Below are 16,639 nucleotides of genomic sequence, written 5' to 3' on the forward strand. Positions count from 1 at the left end.
TATATAATTTTTTTTATGTAGTATAAGACTTAATAAAATTATTTTTAAATGGCCTCAATTTGAATTGAAAGTCAGCTCTTTGAAATGCTTGTTTTTAATGCAACATGGAATTAGAATTTCAGGTGGGTCATTATCGGACAGCTTATTGTCTTGACTCTGTTTAAAACTAGTACTTGTATCACTTTATTAATGGTGTTGCCCCTTTCTACTGAGATCTTGAGATAGAGTAAACTCTTTGTGGTCAGTTGCCATCTTTAGAAGTTGTCTGATAACCGTTTTTTGTAGCAGCTTTTCTTTTGGTGATGCCTGACTTTAGTATTAAAATTTGTAATTCTTGCTGCTTAAACTGGCTGCATTTGACATGGATCTGAGTAAGAACACTTTCCTGCTCTGGATTGGAGATACTGTAGGTAAGATTAGGGAAATATTGCCAGAGTAACTGCTTTAAAGCAGTATATGTAGTTTTTTTTGCAGAATTTTGGCAAGTCGTTGCTGCTCACCGAGGGTAAAATAAAATGAAAAAGCAAAATGGAAACTTCTAAAAATGAATGCTGTCCCTAAAAGGCTAAACATACTTTACTTTCACATTTTGTCTTGCAGAGGGTCTGGTAAACTGTATAAATGAAACTGACATTAGGGAAAGTGGAGTAATAACTGGCAGGGAAGTGTGAAAACTGGATTTGAACAATAAGTTTAAATGAGTCTGATTTACTCCTATATGGAATCAAACCATAAACCTTAACCTGGCTTCTGAAAATAACTTCTCTTTTTAAAGGAGTGCTGTTGTGTTCTTTTTTTGTTTTGTTTTGTTTTGCTTTTTTGTCCGGTTATTTACTACACCTTCAGAAGAGCAGTAGAAGACTACAAGGTTAAAGTCTGGTTTGGAGGGAATGAGAGCCAAGCTTGCTTTGGCTGTAGGTGATGGTTAAGTTGCCTAGATAAATGGGAGCAGATTGTGCAATGTAGATGGAAAAAGAACCTGGATGCTTTGTGGTGCACTAACTCCTAACTTTCATTACAGAAGAATTTAAAACCCCATCAAACTCTTATTCCCTGAAAAACATTGAGGATGTGAGAGAATTTTTGGGAAGACATTCTGAACGATTTGACAGACACATTGCATCTTTCCATAGGACTTTTAAAGAACATGAAAGAAAAAGCCTACGACATTACATAGTCAGTATCTCACTTTTAACCTTTGATAACCTAGAATTTTGACCTAATGTTTGTACCTAAGTAATTCACTATTTGAATTTATTTTATTAAAGCTTTTCATGTCACAAAATATTTTGTAAATAGAATGTGGGGTATTTAGTCGTAAAGGATTATGGTGGTTTGCAATATTTTTTTTTTTTTTTTGTAATTAAAAAAAAAAAAAATCAAATCCTGCTTGTCTCCGCACTTCAGTATGTCTTACTAATTGAATGGGACTACTTGCCTGCCTTAGATAATCAGGATTTGTCTGAGTTCTAGCATTGCATTGCTCATATTTAAATAACATAGTGACTTTTTAAAATATCATGTCTTGATTTTTCAGGATTCTGTTAATGCACTTTACACCAAATGCCTCCAGCATTTATTGAGGGATTCTCACTTGGTAAGCACTACTTCAGTAAATCTGTACTGTGAAAATAGCTGCCTATTGCTTAGACAATGTATTTAACTCAGTGCATAAATTCCCATATCTTTTAGAGGATGCTTGCAAAGCAGGAACCTCAGATGAATCTGATGAAACAAGCAGTTGAAGTAAGTCTCTGAGGCTGGGCAAAAACATCAGTGGGTTATTTTTATCTCTTCTTTCCTTTTCCTTTCTAAACTGTGGTGTTTGTTCCCCAGATGTATGTACATCATGATATTTATGATCTGATCTTTAAATATGTGGGAACTATTGAGGCAAGTGAGGTAAGCTCTTTTTTTTTTTTTTTTTTTTTTAATTAATCTATGCAAGACTGATGAACAAACTTTTGTACAGCTTCTAAAAATATTTGTTTTATTCACTGCTTAGGATGCAGCCTTTAACAAAATTACAAGAAGCCTCCAAGATCTCCAGCAAAAAGATATTGGAGTTAAGCCTGAATTCAGGTGAGAGTTGCATGATGAGGGACTTCTAAATGACTCTTCATCCGGAATGGATTAAAGTTAAGTAGGTCTCAGGTCAGCCAAAAAGCAGCTCTTCCCCGAAGTCTGCTCACTACTCCAGGGGAGGGAAGTCCATTTCTTTCTGCACTAGCCCCTGCGATGTTCTCACTTCTCCAAAAGATAGAAAAGTAAAGGGTTTGAGGGCACCAGCTTGGGTTAGCTGCCCCATTGATGTGGTCTTAATTCCTCATTGCCTCCAGTATCTTAAAACTTCTCTCCTTTTTTTTTTTTTTTTTTATTTTGCTTTCAGAGGTGCTGAGTTTCTAATGTGCCGGGGGTGCTCGATCTCTGTTCCACCCCTGAGCACTCCCCACCCTCGCTCCTTCCTTCCTGCCTCCCTTCCTCCCCAGCACCTGCACGCCACTGAACAGCTGATCACCCAGAGGCAGTGATGGGCAGGGCTGCCAGTGGATGGAAGGGGCTGGGGGGAGGTACTGATTGGCGGGGCTGTTGGCGGGTCGGAGGTGCGGTGGGAGCTGATCGGGGGGCTGCTGGAGGGTGCTGAGTACCCACCATTTTTTTTTATTTTTTATTATTTTTTTTTTCCTGTGGGTGCTCCAGCCCTGGAGCACCCACGGAGTTGGCGCTTATGTGCTCAACAACATTTGGAACAACAAGTTCCACCTTTTGTTCAAATGCAAGTCTCCCTGATTCCATGGGTGTGCAGAAGTGTGCTCTGCCTCTTGGGCTTTAATTCATGGTATTGCCTGAAATTTGAACAATTGCACAAGCATACTTAATTAGTACATCTCATAAATCTGGATTGTATACTAAAGCTTTTATCTTTCAAAAATATTTTATAGCTTTAATATTCCACGTGCGAAGCGAGAATTGGGTCAGCTGAATAAATGCACCTCCCCACAACAGAAGCTGATCTGTCTTCGAAAAGTGGTGCAAATTATTATGCAGTCTCCTAGCCAAAGAGGTTGGTATTCAAAGCAATGAACTGGTAATTAATTTTAATATGTGGCACTCTTCATCTTGAAAGCACTTTACATACACTCTCTAACTTTATTTGTGCTCTCTGTGTATATATAGTCTCTAATGTTATTTTTATATATGGAAGAATTCATGTTCAAATAGAATACTAAGGGTCTGGCTTGCAGAATATTAAGTACAACAGGCAAAACTAGGGTGATCAGATGTCCCGATTTTATAGGGACAGTCCTGATATTTGGGGCTTTGTCTTGTATAGACGCCTATTACTCCCTATCCTGATTTTTTTCACACTTGCTATCTGGTCACACTGGGCAAAACAGACCCTTGAAGTAGTATACTTACCTCGGGCATAAACATCCTGTGGGGGAAAAACACTTGACTTGCATTGCTACCTCAGCAGAGAAAAAGCCTAATGTTGATTTCTTTCTGCTGCAGAGGAATATTTTTCTTCAAGGAGTTGAGTGATTCATTGTAGCGCTGTTGAGTTGCTACAGCACTCTGACATCTGCCTTACAGTCCACCATAATCTTGTAAATACACTGACTCCCAAAGGATGTTAAGTTGATTGAGACTTTCTTTACAAAACCTAAAAATAGAATAAAACTGTGGAACAATAATCCTGGAAGATAAATGTTTATTCCCATTATTGCATGATGCCTTTTGTTAATCCATTGAAGATGTAAAATTAAGTTCCCTCTAATGAAACATGACCCTCTTGAAGCCAGATATTGAGTGTTGGTATAGTCCCACCAAACTGTTTAATGGGGCTGAAGTACGAAACTCCCCCTCAAGTGAACAGGAGGCAGTAGCTCTCCACAGTCCATGCCTCTCCTCCCCATCACAAAGTTATTTTATTATTTGACTATTTTAAAGGAAGGCTCATTGGCTCTGAGGCTGTCCATTGTAGGGCTGAGCATGGTTTTGGGGAGAGTAATTATTCAGACCCTCGAGTCATAGAAACTCCTTTACTTCTTGAGGGAAGAGTTTGACAGAGGTGACTCCAGAGTATTTTTTGCACTCTACCATAGGCTGACACTTCTTGAATAGGCTGGCCTACATGGGTCACCTAGAAGGTGCATGGTCTGTTGGGTGGATCTGGGTCCTGTTGAGGGTATCAGTAGAAAATACTGAATAAGTAACCTTTCTATCTGAAATGAGTTTAAAAAAGCTTAAATATTAAAATCCACGTTCAGTCCTGGCTCTTACCTTTGGCCTATTGTGACTTATGTTAAAGTTTTTCCTATTACAAACTCTTTTATTTCCTTCAGTTAACATGGAGACCATGTGTGCAGATGATCTTCTCTCTGTGTTACTGTATCTGCTTGTAAAAACAGAGATTCCTAACTGGTATGTAACTGTTTCTTTTTACTGTACAAACATATCTGTAACTTGTACATAATGTTGCTGCATAAATAAATATAGATGCTTCTAGAAACAGCTAGCTCTACAAGGACAGGCTTGCTGTTTGTTTTTTGTTTATTATATAGTTTTTATAACAATTTCTCAAATAGGTTTGAAGGGATCTTTACCCTCAGCAATAAAAAGGAACTTGCTTGTCTCCAGTCCCTCGGGAAAGAGCTGTAAACCTTCCTTCCATTTCCCTCCCCTTTTTATAGCTCGTCCATCACATATCAAATGTTGCTTGGTTTTTTGCCCCTTCCGGACTTCTTGATGTGCCCCATCTTCATCTTTGGACCTATTTCATACCAAAATTCCTGACTTAATCTGTCTCAAAGCAGCCAGGAACCAATCCTCAATTCCCAGCTTGGTTCCTGGGGAACTTGACATTCATAGGCTTGGAACACCTGGAGATTAATCAATATCCAAAGGGATAATGTAACTAGAATGTTGCTGAAATTAACTTAACTATTTACTGCTAATATCTAACATACCTTTATGGATACTGGGTTAGAGATTAATAGTATGAATTGTACATTTAGATGTACTTGCAATGTAACAGTTGCATTAGCATTGCAATCCTGGATGTGGCTTTTTTTTTTTTTTAACAGACTTTTTTTTTTTCTTTGTAAAAAGGCATCTAAAATGACGTGCTTACGTTTTCAAGTACTATAGAATTTAGCACCACCTCGTAATCCTGGAAAGTGTGTCCATACTGAGTGCTAAATGTATCCATATTTTGCATAACTCTTCATTCTTTCATCCAGCAGTTTAAGGGCATTTTATATGTAAGCTCTTATCTCCCCTTGCTGGACAATTGGTTCAGCCTCTTCCATTATCTCCCTTCTTCTCAGTTTCAAACAAATACTAAAACAACCCGAAACTTTTCCTTCCTAGGGCTCTCAACAAGCTCAGGGGTCTGTAAATATGTGAATTGGCTTCTAGTTCCATCAACTTCTCTCCCCTCTGAGTAGACTGAGTAGCAATATTAAAATAAGCCCCTCTCCCCCACACCTTCATGAATCCTTAAGGATAAGTGTTTTATCTTTACTTTTAGGATGGCAAATTTGAGTTACATCAAAAACTTCAGGTTTTGCAGTTCAGCAAAGGATGAACTGGGATACTGCCTGACCTCTGTTGAGGCTGCTATAGAATATATCCGACAAGGAAACCTCTCCGACAGACCAACAGTAAGATAATTTTATGACCATATTTAGCACCTTACAAGTATTAACTGCTCCTTCCAATACCTTTTTAGAGGTAGGTATTTTCCTTCTCTTTCCTCATACACTTAATGGTGATCCAACAACAGGCTACTTAGGAGAGCGAGGTTCTATCCTTTGGGGGGAAATCTCAAACCCAGGGTCTCCATCTTCTACCTGCACAGCCAGGAGGGAGACAAAAGATCCCACCTCACTTCCTTGAAAAGAGTAGTGAGCTGGTGTCCTAGCTAATGATCTTTCTCAAGTGTGGGTGGGGGAAATGTGAGTTTCACTGGTGAGCACATAACATCTGCTGCTTTACTTGACAAATCACTGAACTACCTTACCATCCCCTAATTGCTTATAAAGCAAGTTGGGACACACAGCATGTTAAAGGTGCCATCTAATTCCAAATTCTTACTCTAGTCTGTTATGTGGATCAAAGGCTTTCAGTAGTCTGAGGATGAATTAACTATTGATCTTCCATTCTATCTGTTTCTGTTGAAGCATTATTATCTAGAGTTTTGGGTCTAGAAAATTAATGGCATTCTGTAACTGGCAACAGTTAGATATGAAAAGGAATGTGTACTGAGTAATCAAATTTAACTAAAGGCAAATGGTTATCTGTCAAAGTGGAATACCTTGGGTGAAAATATCACACACACACATTGCACAGTACTTAGCAAGATGTTGTATGCTTCAGGCTACATGACATAATGAACTGCTGTGGCTGGTTGTACAACACTATACAAAACCTGATCTTTAAAACTGTATTCTTAAAATATTTACTAAGGAAACCTGTTAAAATGGTAGTATCACGTAATGGTTTGCATCCGACGAAGTGGGTATTCACCCGCGAAAGCTCATGCTCCAATACATCTGTTAGTCTATAAGGTGCCACTGGACTCTTTGCTGCTTTTACAGATCCAGACTAACACGGCTACCCCTCTGATAATGGTTTTAGTAGCTTTTTAAAAAAATGTTAGAACCTTTTTTTCTAGATCAGTTGTCTTATTAGATAGCAGCATGGTTTTAACCTCAATACAGTCTTATAGAGCTCAGTGCCATGCTTTCTCTTAGAATGCTGTGCAGCCTTTTTCTTTAATGTTTATTTTAAAAACGCTGGCTAAAACCTACATAGTAGCAGTGGGAGTGTGGGGGGAAAAAGGTTGCACTATAGATCAAAACAGAATTATTCAGCGAGCCTTGACCACATATTGCAGCTTCTAAATGTATTCCATTTATACTTTCCAAATAGTGGGCACCAGCTTTGGATTTCCCTCTTGTGAAGCTGATGACCTTAACAAATGATTTATGCAATGCAAATAATGAACTTTGTGGCACCAGCATGATAGCCCAGTGGTAACACAAAGCTCTGTGATGCTGGACAGCAGAGTTTGAAGCCCAGGTTTGCTCTTGGGTCTCTAACCTAGCAGGGGTCTGAAATGCTGCAGATGCAGTGAATTAATTTCATGGTGGGTGAGCGTGCCTTCTGTCAATCAGCTCAGGTCCCTGCAGGCCAATCAAGAGAGAGTGCTGATGTGACTTTAAAAGCTGCCATGGTCAAAGGAGAGCCCCTGTGGTTTATTTAGGGTAGGGAGCCAGCCTCTTACATGTAGAAAACAGACTAGGTCCTGAATTTAGATCACACTTGTTTCTTGTGCCAAATGAGGAGAGCCTAAAAAGACACATACCTAGGGTTGTTTTTTTTGTTTTTGTTTTTTTTAAACAAAGTCCTTCTCAGTAGCTTTTAAAAAGTGTACTGTAGTCTGTTTACTCTGTTTTTGTAATCTGTTTTGGTTGTTAAGTTCTCAAAACACTCTAGAGTTTCTGCTCTTGCAAAAATAGGTGTTCCCGGTGTGACCTGGAAACCAAAGGATGTGAACATGGGACCACAGAGACCTGAGACTTGTTTGAATTACCTGTCAACTGCATAGCACTGGAATCTGGATTACTGTGGCCTGATTGATTGATTTGGCTCAATGTACAGGGTTTGGGGTGGGACAATTCCAGGGCACAATCTTAACAAAGCAAAACCTCTTAGAGTAACTTCAAAATTTTATTGAAAGAAATACTTTTATGGTAATATGCTATTTTGCTTTTCTGTGGTGATCTTTCCACAAATCTATGGCACTCTGAACTATTGAACATTTAGAAAAGAACATGACATTTTGTATTTAGTATCTCTTGTTATATTGCTATATTGAATTCTGTTAAGAAAACATAATAAAGTGTTAATGTTAAAAACAAAGTTTGCAATTTTTCCTTTTTAATTTCAGTCATCATGCAGCTATCTCAAAATTCTTGTAATTCTCAGTAATATATGAATAGCAATAGTTCCAGCTGACTCTCAGTCCAGAAATATTTACATGTTTAAATTCCCTTTGTAAAGCAGTGCATGAACTAACATTGAGGATGCCAGTAAAAAACTGTATTTGGTGGATTGTGGTCTTTTTCAAAAGACAAAATTAGTTTTATATAAAACAAGTTGCTCATTTAAAAAGAAGGGACCCAACTGAATAGAGCAATTCTTTACATAACAGGAGATCTCACTATATATTAAAGGTTGTTCCAATTTTCTGACATTGCTGCCAGTCTTAGATGTCTGTTTTGAGAATGAACACTAATTGATTCTTCCAGAGTTCCAAATAGGAGAACCAGAGACCTGAGCAGTGCCTCAGAGTATCTCCCTGGTACCAACTTGTTGCATTTGAAATCTGAAGCCATAGTATATGCAGAGTAGTGATTCCAGCCTGCAGGGTTCATAAGCCTTTCAAATGACTGAGGACAGTGCAGACTGAATGTGCTGGTGGTTCCTAGTTTTCCTCTCTCCCTCTGGGCTTCCTTCCTACATCCAACTTCAATTTCCATTGTTACCTAGCTGGTTGACTTCTAAGGAAAGCCTGCAACACCAGGGAGCAACAAGAACAGCTTCAGGTATCTAGGGAATCTCATTCTTTGCCCCCTGCCACCATTTTCTCTTCCTCTCACCTTCAGTGTCTGTGTGGGAAGCCTGCAGCAGGAGCCCTCTTCCTCCCACTGTCAACATCGGGGATTGAAAGCTGTGACTCCATTGTGGCCCCTTAATTAGTGCCATTCCTAGGGATGTGTAAACCAGAGAATCATATAGTGCTCCTTTAGCAGCTGCAGCACTGGGGCTTGGGGTGTCAGCAATAAAGTTTATCCTAAGAAAGAAGGGAAGCCTGAAAAGGACAGGACCCACATGGGGTGGGATTCCACCATTCACCAAAACTCCCCTTCTCTGTTGGGTGCTGGGCCAGTCTGAATCTTCTGGATTACCCCAATAAAAAGGGATCTGAGAACAGGCACTGCTTCTATACAGTGCACTGTGAGCCATGTGCGGTGAGGAGTAGAGCCAGGAACTAGTACAAGTCACCCAGCAGCTACTGAACAGGAAAGAGCAAAATTCCCTGAGTGAAGGGGGAAGGATGGGGTGGGGTGGGAGGAGGGCAGTGTATATAGAAAAAAGGGGTAAAAACTCAAGGTGGTAGTGTAGTCTCTGCCAGTCTCACCAGCCCTCAGCAACTGAAAACATTTGAGTGTGTTGATCCCTAATCTCCTATTTAGTTCTGCCCCGGCAAAGACTAAATCAGTTGGTCTTCAGTTTCCTGGCTGGGGCACTAGTCACTAGGCCAAGTTTCAGGCTCTTTGCTTGCCATAGGATCCTGCTGAATCCTTCACTCCATTCCAAGGTATCCAGTACTGGTGGGGGAAACAGGAGTTAAATGGTAAGGAAAGATGATGAATCTCCAGGTCTGCTGTGACAACACCTGATGCTGCTTGCAGCGGGGACAGATAGCTTCTGAAGGAGCTGCTAGCAGTCAGCCTGCTCCTTCTTAGCCCTTCCCTCCACCAGTCCCTAGAGCACCCAACTGTGGGCAAAACACATAGGGAGGAATCAGCCTATCCAAGGCAATAGCAGGCAGCAGGACTGGCCTGTTGGCAGCATATGTCTCTTAGGGCTTTGAAAAAGCAAATGAGGAAAAGACAAAAGGCACAATGGAGAAAACTAGAAGAGATTGAGGCACAGCTGGGAGAGGAGTTGAAAAGAGCCTGTAGCTGGATGGACCTATTGTGTGGGTGGTAAAATGGATAGGGACTGGAGGAGCATGTGAGTTATGAAGGCCCCTCTTTGAATTTGTGCCTGTGGATAGTGGGGCTTCATAACTATTATGCCCCAGCGGCAGGGGGCAGTAACAAAGGGCTTTCATTTAATGGGCCAGAATGTAGCAACAAGTTCTAGTTCAGAGATTCTGAAACCCAACACCTGCCCCTTTTTGGTGGGTGGGTGGGAAGAGAAGACTTTTACACTGAAATACATGGACAGTACATATCCTCAACCATCCAAGAGTTCTGCACATCCTCAGGTCTAAAGTGTTGTTCATTATAATAAAATCCCCTCTAACTAGTGACCCACATCAGCACTGATGGAAATGGAGGTATTTACTGTTCTGGACTCAGTTATTCTGTCAGGATTTTGGCAGGGGATTGAAGGCAGGTTCTAATATATTTAACTATCTCTTTTGTCCTGTAGATAAGGGATGATATGTGCTTAAAAGTTCTGGGAATGCAATCTATCTTGTCCTACTGCAACACAAGCAATGTTTTTGGTAATTATCAGAGTATTCTAACCAAAACAATCCATCCTGGGGACCATGCTCTACTTTCAAACAAATGAAACCCTCATTCTCACTCACTGAAGTGTAGAACATAGTAGCTAAACCAGAACATGCAATTTATCCTTTCAATTAATTATCTTGCTTGTAGAAATGGTCAATACACAATGCTTCAGAAGGTTACCCATTCATTATTTCTCTTTATTCCCATGTGGGAATATGTGCCAATTATATAACAGGGCAAAATCTTTCCTGATATTTCATACAAGCTTGTTCTCTGGAGCATGAGGATTGCCATCATTTGTGGGAGGGGGAAATAGTGCTGAACTACTTGCCTGGGATTTCTGGAGTTCATTAATTCCATAGATAGTTTAATACTGCAAGTAATTACAATCTCTGACCAATTGCACTACACACTCAGGCCAACATTTTCAAACCTGGGTGCCTCTGATTAGGCACTAAAATCCACATTTTGACACCTACCTGTCAACTCATCCAGTGGGAGCAGCAGGTGCTACTTCACCAAAACCTCTGAAAAACCTGCCTACCTATTTAGGTACTAGAAGGCTAGGCACCCAGGTTTGAAAATGTTGGTGTCTGTCCTGCTATCTTTTGTGTGTAACTAAAACCCAAACCAAGCCAATTTAGAGGATATACATGTTCTCTAGTCTCACATCACAGTATTGAGTTTTTAAATCTCTGTATTGAGTTTTCCATTGTAAGTCAGTCATATGCATAGTTTAAAAACTATTCCATGGTTTAGCATGCATAACTAAATACAGGGGCTACTAGTGATCAAAACCAAACAAGTTCTTAGAATAGTTAGTGCTTTAAAATTTTGTGTGGAAAATTCAAAGAAGAAAACAAGCAATGTTAAAGATTGTACACACTTTGGGAGAGAACAGCTCATGTACGTGCAAGCAAATTGAGTTCCTTTTATTGATCTTACAACTGTGTAAATTTAGTGACTAATAAAATTGCTGTAAGGAGAGCACAGCTCATGTGAGGCTTATGAAAAATAGTACAATATCACATACACTCATAATCCTTCGCAAGTTTTCATCCTAAAATTTCTCTATATCAAACATGTTTAACTATTGAAAGAAACCCTAATTATAGCCAAATTAGAAGCACCAGAACAGATTTCTGTTTCTAGTAGTTCTAGTGGTGATGGTGGCTTTATAAATGATTTTGAGAGGCTTTCTCCATAAGATCACCTACTGTGATCTTAACATGAAAACCTCAGGGATCCAAGTTTCCAGAAAAGCTGCTGGACTCCACATTCCAGTATCACCAGGAAACCTGAGTGATCTTGTGTTCATTTGCTCTGAATAGATTTTTCTAATGCTTCAGTTTGATATGCTGCCTTATTACTTTCGCACAGAGGGCACTGGCTTAGTATTTGTTACATGCAAATACAGTAATTGTTATTTTGAGATTTAATCTCAAGTGCTGAAGAATGGGTCAAATCCATTTCTTCTCAACTATTAACACCGGCACTAACTTTGCAGATTTTGTGTCCATGTTAGGTAGAGAAGTCTTCAGCCGAATCCAGCATGATTCTGAGGGGCTTTCTGATTCTGGGGCTTCAGCTTGACGCTGCTACATGGCTGGCAGCAGACAGTATCTGCCCCGGGCCTGTTTTTAGGCAGTAGTTTTGTGACTGTTCATCTTGCTCTTTGGCACACCCCCTTTAGTCTGTGTTTTATATGAAGCACACCTCTCACTAACTTGGCCACTTCAAAAGCTGCTTTTACTTTGGTTTTTCTTATAGAAAAACTTATTTTTATTTTGTTAATGAAATTCAGACGTTTTAGTACTAAAATGTCTAAGGTGTGATCTGGGATTATTTTATGGACTAACATCCAGTTAGGTGACACGGAATGCTCTTGTACAAATGTACAAAGTAATTGATACAGAATTTTAAGTATTAAATCAAACGTTTAGGCTTTAACCTGTTATATAAGCTAAGAGCTGGTAAATATATGTATTGCATATTAATTTTTTTTTTATAAAACTACTTTCTTTTTACTAATATAGGGAATATTGGTTGACATGGCTTGTTTCTTTTCAGGAATCTGAGAGGTTTAGTGACAAGTTCTTGAGACAAAGAATGAACTTGCTATCCCAGATGTCCACGACCCCAATAGATTGCTTGTTCAAGGTGAAAAATCTGCATTGCAGAACATTGTACATATATAATCTTATACACAGTTTTCTAGACTATAACACACACTTTGTAATGACTTTACCATGCTGCTTGTACTTTGGAGTGCCAAGAAAGCCATATGTTAGACTATAAAGAGGTGCTTGGGTAATCAGGGCATTGCAGTTCTGTGCCAAAGCTTCTGCAAGTTGGCAATGTGTTCTTACAGATTCTAGCACAGAAACAAATGGAGTTGGAATAGTGCTGCTGTAATAGTCAATAGCCCATTAAAACAGAGATGCAATGCCAATGGCTGTTAGTCTCTAGAGACTTTGGTGCCCAAAACCAAGAAGTTTTGCTGAAAAAAAAATCTAAAGTGCTGTCACCTCCCATCTCCTACATATTGTGTTAATCAATCTCATAGTGTAATTATAAAAAGAGAATTTCACCTATGCAAAGACAAAGCAGAGCTACTAATTATACATATTTACAGCTATGGCTAGAGACTGCTAGTAATAATGTGTCTGAACAGAGGGAGGTCATTGTTGTAACTGAGTCTGGAAGACAACAATGTGAAATTTATTTTAATTTTTTTTTTATGGAAAGCAAACCAAGATCAGATCTAAGGGCTATTTATACTGAAAACTCATTGGGGATTATGTGCAGCAGCCCTATCCAGCCTTGCACCAGTGCTTCTAGTGCTTCATTCATAATCGGTTGCTTTGGTTTTGTGCTTCAGTGGATGAAGTAGGTTTTATTTTAAGCTTCTTCACATCAATACCTCACTCTTTCTCCTCTTGGCTTTTTGTAGTATATTGCTTCAGGTAACCAGGAGGAAGTGGAACGATTACTAAGTCAAGGTGACAGTGATAAAGACACTGTACAGAAAATGTGCCACCCACTCTGTTTCTGTGACAATTGTGAGAAACTGGTTTCTGGGTAAGGATTCTTCATCTTCATATGAAAAGCTTTCTAAAGGTCTGTGTTCTAGGATTTCCTTTAGAGTATGAGGGCAATACTGGTATGTGCAGTGCCTCATCCAGAAAATGCTTCTGGTTGGAGAGGATATTGGCTGCATTTTAGGATTGTGTGTGTATATATCTAGGTTGAGAGGGACAGAAGAAATTGTAGGTGTCTCAGAATTATGCATGCAGATTTGAATAGAAAAGTATTGAAAAGCTGGGAGCTCAGTTTCCCATAGATGGGAGATAGTGAGACGTCCTTTGGACATGTTAAAGAGTGACTCTTCTCTCTGAATTTGGATTTCGCAGCCAAAAGAATAGATGTCTGGATTTTTTTTTTTTTTTGGCTTAGTAAAAAACCCATATGGATTAATCTGTTAATGAGAAATGGTAGAGGGTAAATAGGTTTGAAAACTTAAATAGGTTTAAAAACTATGTAGAGAGAGAGTGTGTGTGTGTGTGTGTGTGTGTGTGTGTGTGTGATTGTAAACTTTCTCCAGTACCTGGTATACAGCTAACTTATGTTCTTGAAAACTACCCTGTTTTATAGGAAGATGAATGATCCTTCCATTGTCACTCCGTTTTCCAGAGATGACAGGGGATACACACCACTTCATATAGCTGCTATTTGTGGTGAGTATTGCTGTCTTTCCATGACACTGTAATATTTACCTTCTGTGTACTCTTCATTAAGTCCTTGAAAGAGGGGACACATTAGCTTATTTTTCACCTTACATTCTGTGATGAATTTTGCATGAACTGTATTTTACTTATGGGTTAAACGAACAGAAATCCTGGCCCAGAATGAAACTCTTGTATTCTTCCCTTTAGCCCAGGTGCTCCTGTCTGCATTTTCTTTTGGCTTCTTATTTGTTTTTGCCTTGGTGGCTGCCATGGTGGCATTTCTTTTAGCCAGATGGGTAGATTAGGAGGTATCCTCAGAAAGGAGATATCCTATTACAAACTGACAGCATATGTGGCAAGTCTTATATACATCCTGTGACCTAGTATATGTGGCATGATATACACTATCCCTCCCCACTCCTTGAATGTGGGTCATGGTCCTGACCTCAGATTTGTAAGCAAACACATTAATTTACTCTGGAGATTTTTTTTATCTGTTCTTGCTTTTATTACCTTTGACTTGCACAGTACATATGCCAAGGGCAGAGCACTTTGTGTGACATCAGTTTACTTTCCATTCCCTGTTCACCCTCAAGATACAAGTGCAGTTTAGTTGCAGTTAGTGGCCCCCTTTCTGTGTCCTTGAATAATCTGTAGTAAATTGACTGTTCATTACAAAGAGCAAGTACTAAAAAAGCGAATATGCAGTGTGCATAAGAATGAAGAGTGTCAAGGTTTGAAATTCTCATTTTAGTTTGGAAAGTAACTTTTCCTGTGAGATGTTTACTTCTCAGTTTTAATGACCACATATTTTCCATAGGGCAAGCATCATTAATTGACCTGTTAGTTTCCAAAGGAGCTGTAGTCAATGCTACAGATTACCACGGTTCAACACCTCTTCACCTTGCCTGTCAGAAAGGATATCAGAACGTTACAGTAAGCACTGAAAGGCTTAACCAATGAATTTTTTTAACACCTATATAAGTTGAAGAAAAAACAAATCTAACTATTGCTGTTCTACTGATACCATTGTTCAGGGATGTAAAAACTTCATTATAATTGTGTGCTATCACAATTCAGGGCCTTTAAGCATTTTAATTAAAAGCTAAACTTTATAGGTTTATAATCTAGATGTCTCAATTTTCTCTGATCTACAAGATCTCATGTTGGGAATAAATTCTTGTCCCCTCTGTCTTCTTGGTTAAAGTATTTTTTTTTAAATTCTATTTAACATTTTCTAAATTAGTTTGAAAACTAGATTTTGAGAGGTTTGCCAAATTTATATGCTTTTCTGCATTTCCATAATTCAAAGTAGCCTTATTATCTTCAGTTACCTTTTGTAAGCCCATTAGTCCAGATTAGGATTTGTATGGCTTTGCTTATTTCTGACTAACTCAGTTGTTAGTGATTATGCATTCATAGTATTTTTCAATATGTTTTTTAATTCATGTCTAATGTTTAGCACAGACTGATAGGATGGTGGAATCTCTGCTCTGGATTGATGCAAAAGAGCTATTATGATCAGTCAAGTAAATACAATGCTTTAAACATTGTTTTGAAAATTGACTAATCATACAGTTCAGTCAGTTGTCGTAGACTTGAATTTTTTAACATTTTTTTTTTTTTGTAATATTACAGCAACTCAGATGTTCAAAACTAAGAAATTCAGAGAGAGGGATGAAATGATGCACTTAATTAAACCCATTGTGCCTTTGCCTTTACAGCGCTCTTAGAACACTGAGTGAATATCCATGTTATCTGTGCTGCAGTACCTCGCTACAGTAGATGATTTAGAGTCAGTTTGCAGATATACTCTAAAAAAAGAACAGGAGTACTTGTGGCACCTTAGAGACTAACAAATTTATTAGAGCATAAGCTTTCGTGGGCTACAACCCACTTCTTCGGATGCACGAAAGCTTATGCTCTAATAAATTTGTTAGTCTCTAAGGTGCCACAAGTACTCCTGTTCTTTTTGCGGATACAGACTAACACGGCTGCTACTCTGAAACCAGATATACTCTGTGGTTTTTAAATAGTGTGTGACAAGAACTGGAGCAAACTAGTGGCACGAAGCCAAGGACAGCCATCTTTACTTACTGGTTTAAAGCAGGAGAGATGTGGTTCTATTTGTACTATAGTAATTCATCATCCTAGAAACCTAAAGGGTGCTACAGCAGTAACAATTGTTTGTCCATTAATATTCTGTTACTTAGATGTTGAATTTCTTTTTAGCTTCTCTTGTTGCACTATAAGGCAAGTACAGATGTTCAAGACAATAATGGCAATACTCCACTTCATTTAGCCTGCACTTATGGTCATGAGGATGTAAGTAATTGTTTTGTAACAAACTTAATAGACATCCTAATAGGATTACTGCATGCAATGAAATTGTGATGCCAATTTGGATTACATTTATTTATTTAAAAAAGTAAATAAAACACAGTTTTGCAGGATGACTCTTTAATTCATATTACAAACTGGCACCTTATTATATCATAGTATTTGTTTAATGTAGGTATCCATTAACATTGGTGTAGCCGCTAGAAAGCCTAATTGTTTGGGTCCCTTGTATTAATTGTTTATTTATTGTGG

At 38.8% G+C, this 16,639-nt stretch overlaps 1 protein-coding gene across 1 annotated transcript in view; it reads left to right on the plus strand.

The window, feature by feature from the left end:
* ANKRD27 (ankyrin repeat domain 27) overlaps positions 1-16,639 on the plus strand; it is a 72,386-nt gene that overhangs the window by 17,120 nt on the left and 38,627 nt on the right. Inside the window, exons 5-17 of the mRNA XM_065416588.1 lie at positions 1,022-1,176; positions 1,538-1,597; positions 1,693-1,746; positions 1,837-1,902; positions 2,006-2,082; positions 2,943-3,064; positions 4,347-4,425; positions 5,534-5,666; positions 12,390-12,479; positions 13,273-13,400; positions 13,974-14,056; positions 14,868-14,983; positions 16,280-16,372. Coding sequence (XP_065272660.1) covers positions 1,022-1,176; positions 1,538-1,597; positions 1,693-1,746; positions 1,837-1,902; positions 2,006-2,082; positions 2,943-3,064; positions 4,347-4,425; positions 5,534-5,666; positions 12,390-12,479; positions 13,273-13,400; positions 13,974-14,056; positions 14,868-14,983; positions 16,280-16,372 — 1,256 coding nt within the window. The remainder of the gene's footprint in view (positions 1-1,021; positions 1,177-1,537; positions 1,598-1,692; positions 1,747-1,836; positions 1,903-2,005; positions 2,083-2,942; positions 3,065-4,346; positions 4,426-5,533; positions 5,667-12,389; positions 12,480-13,272; positions 13,401-13,973; positions 14,057-14,867; positions 14,984-16,279; positions 16,373-16,639) is intronic.

Source organism: Emys orbicularis, chromosome 14 (assembly GCF_028017835.1).
Source record: "Emys orbicularis isolate rEmyOrb1 chromosome 14, rEmyOrb1.hap1, whole genome shotgun sequence".
NCBI classification, from domain to species: Eukaryota; Metazoa; Chordata; order Testudines; family Emydidae; genus Emys; species Emys orbicularis.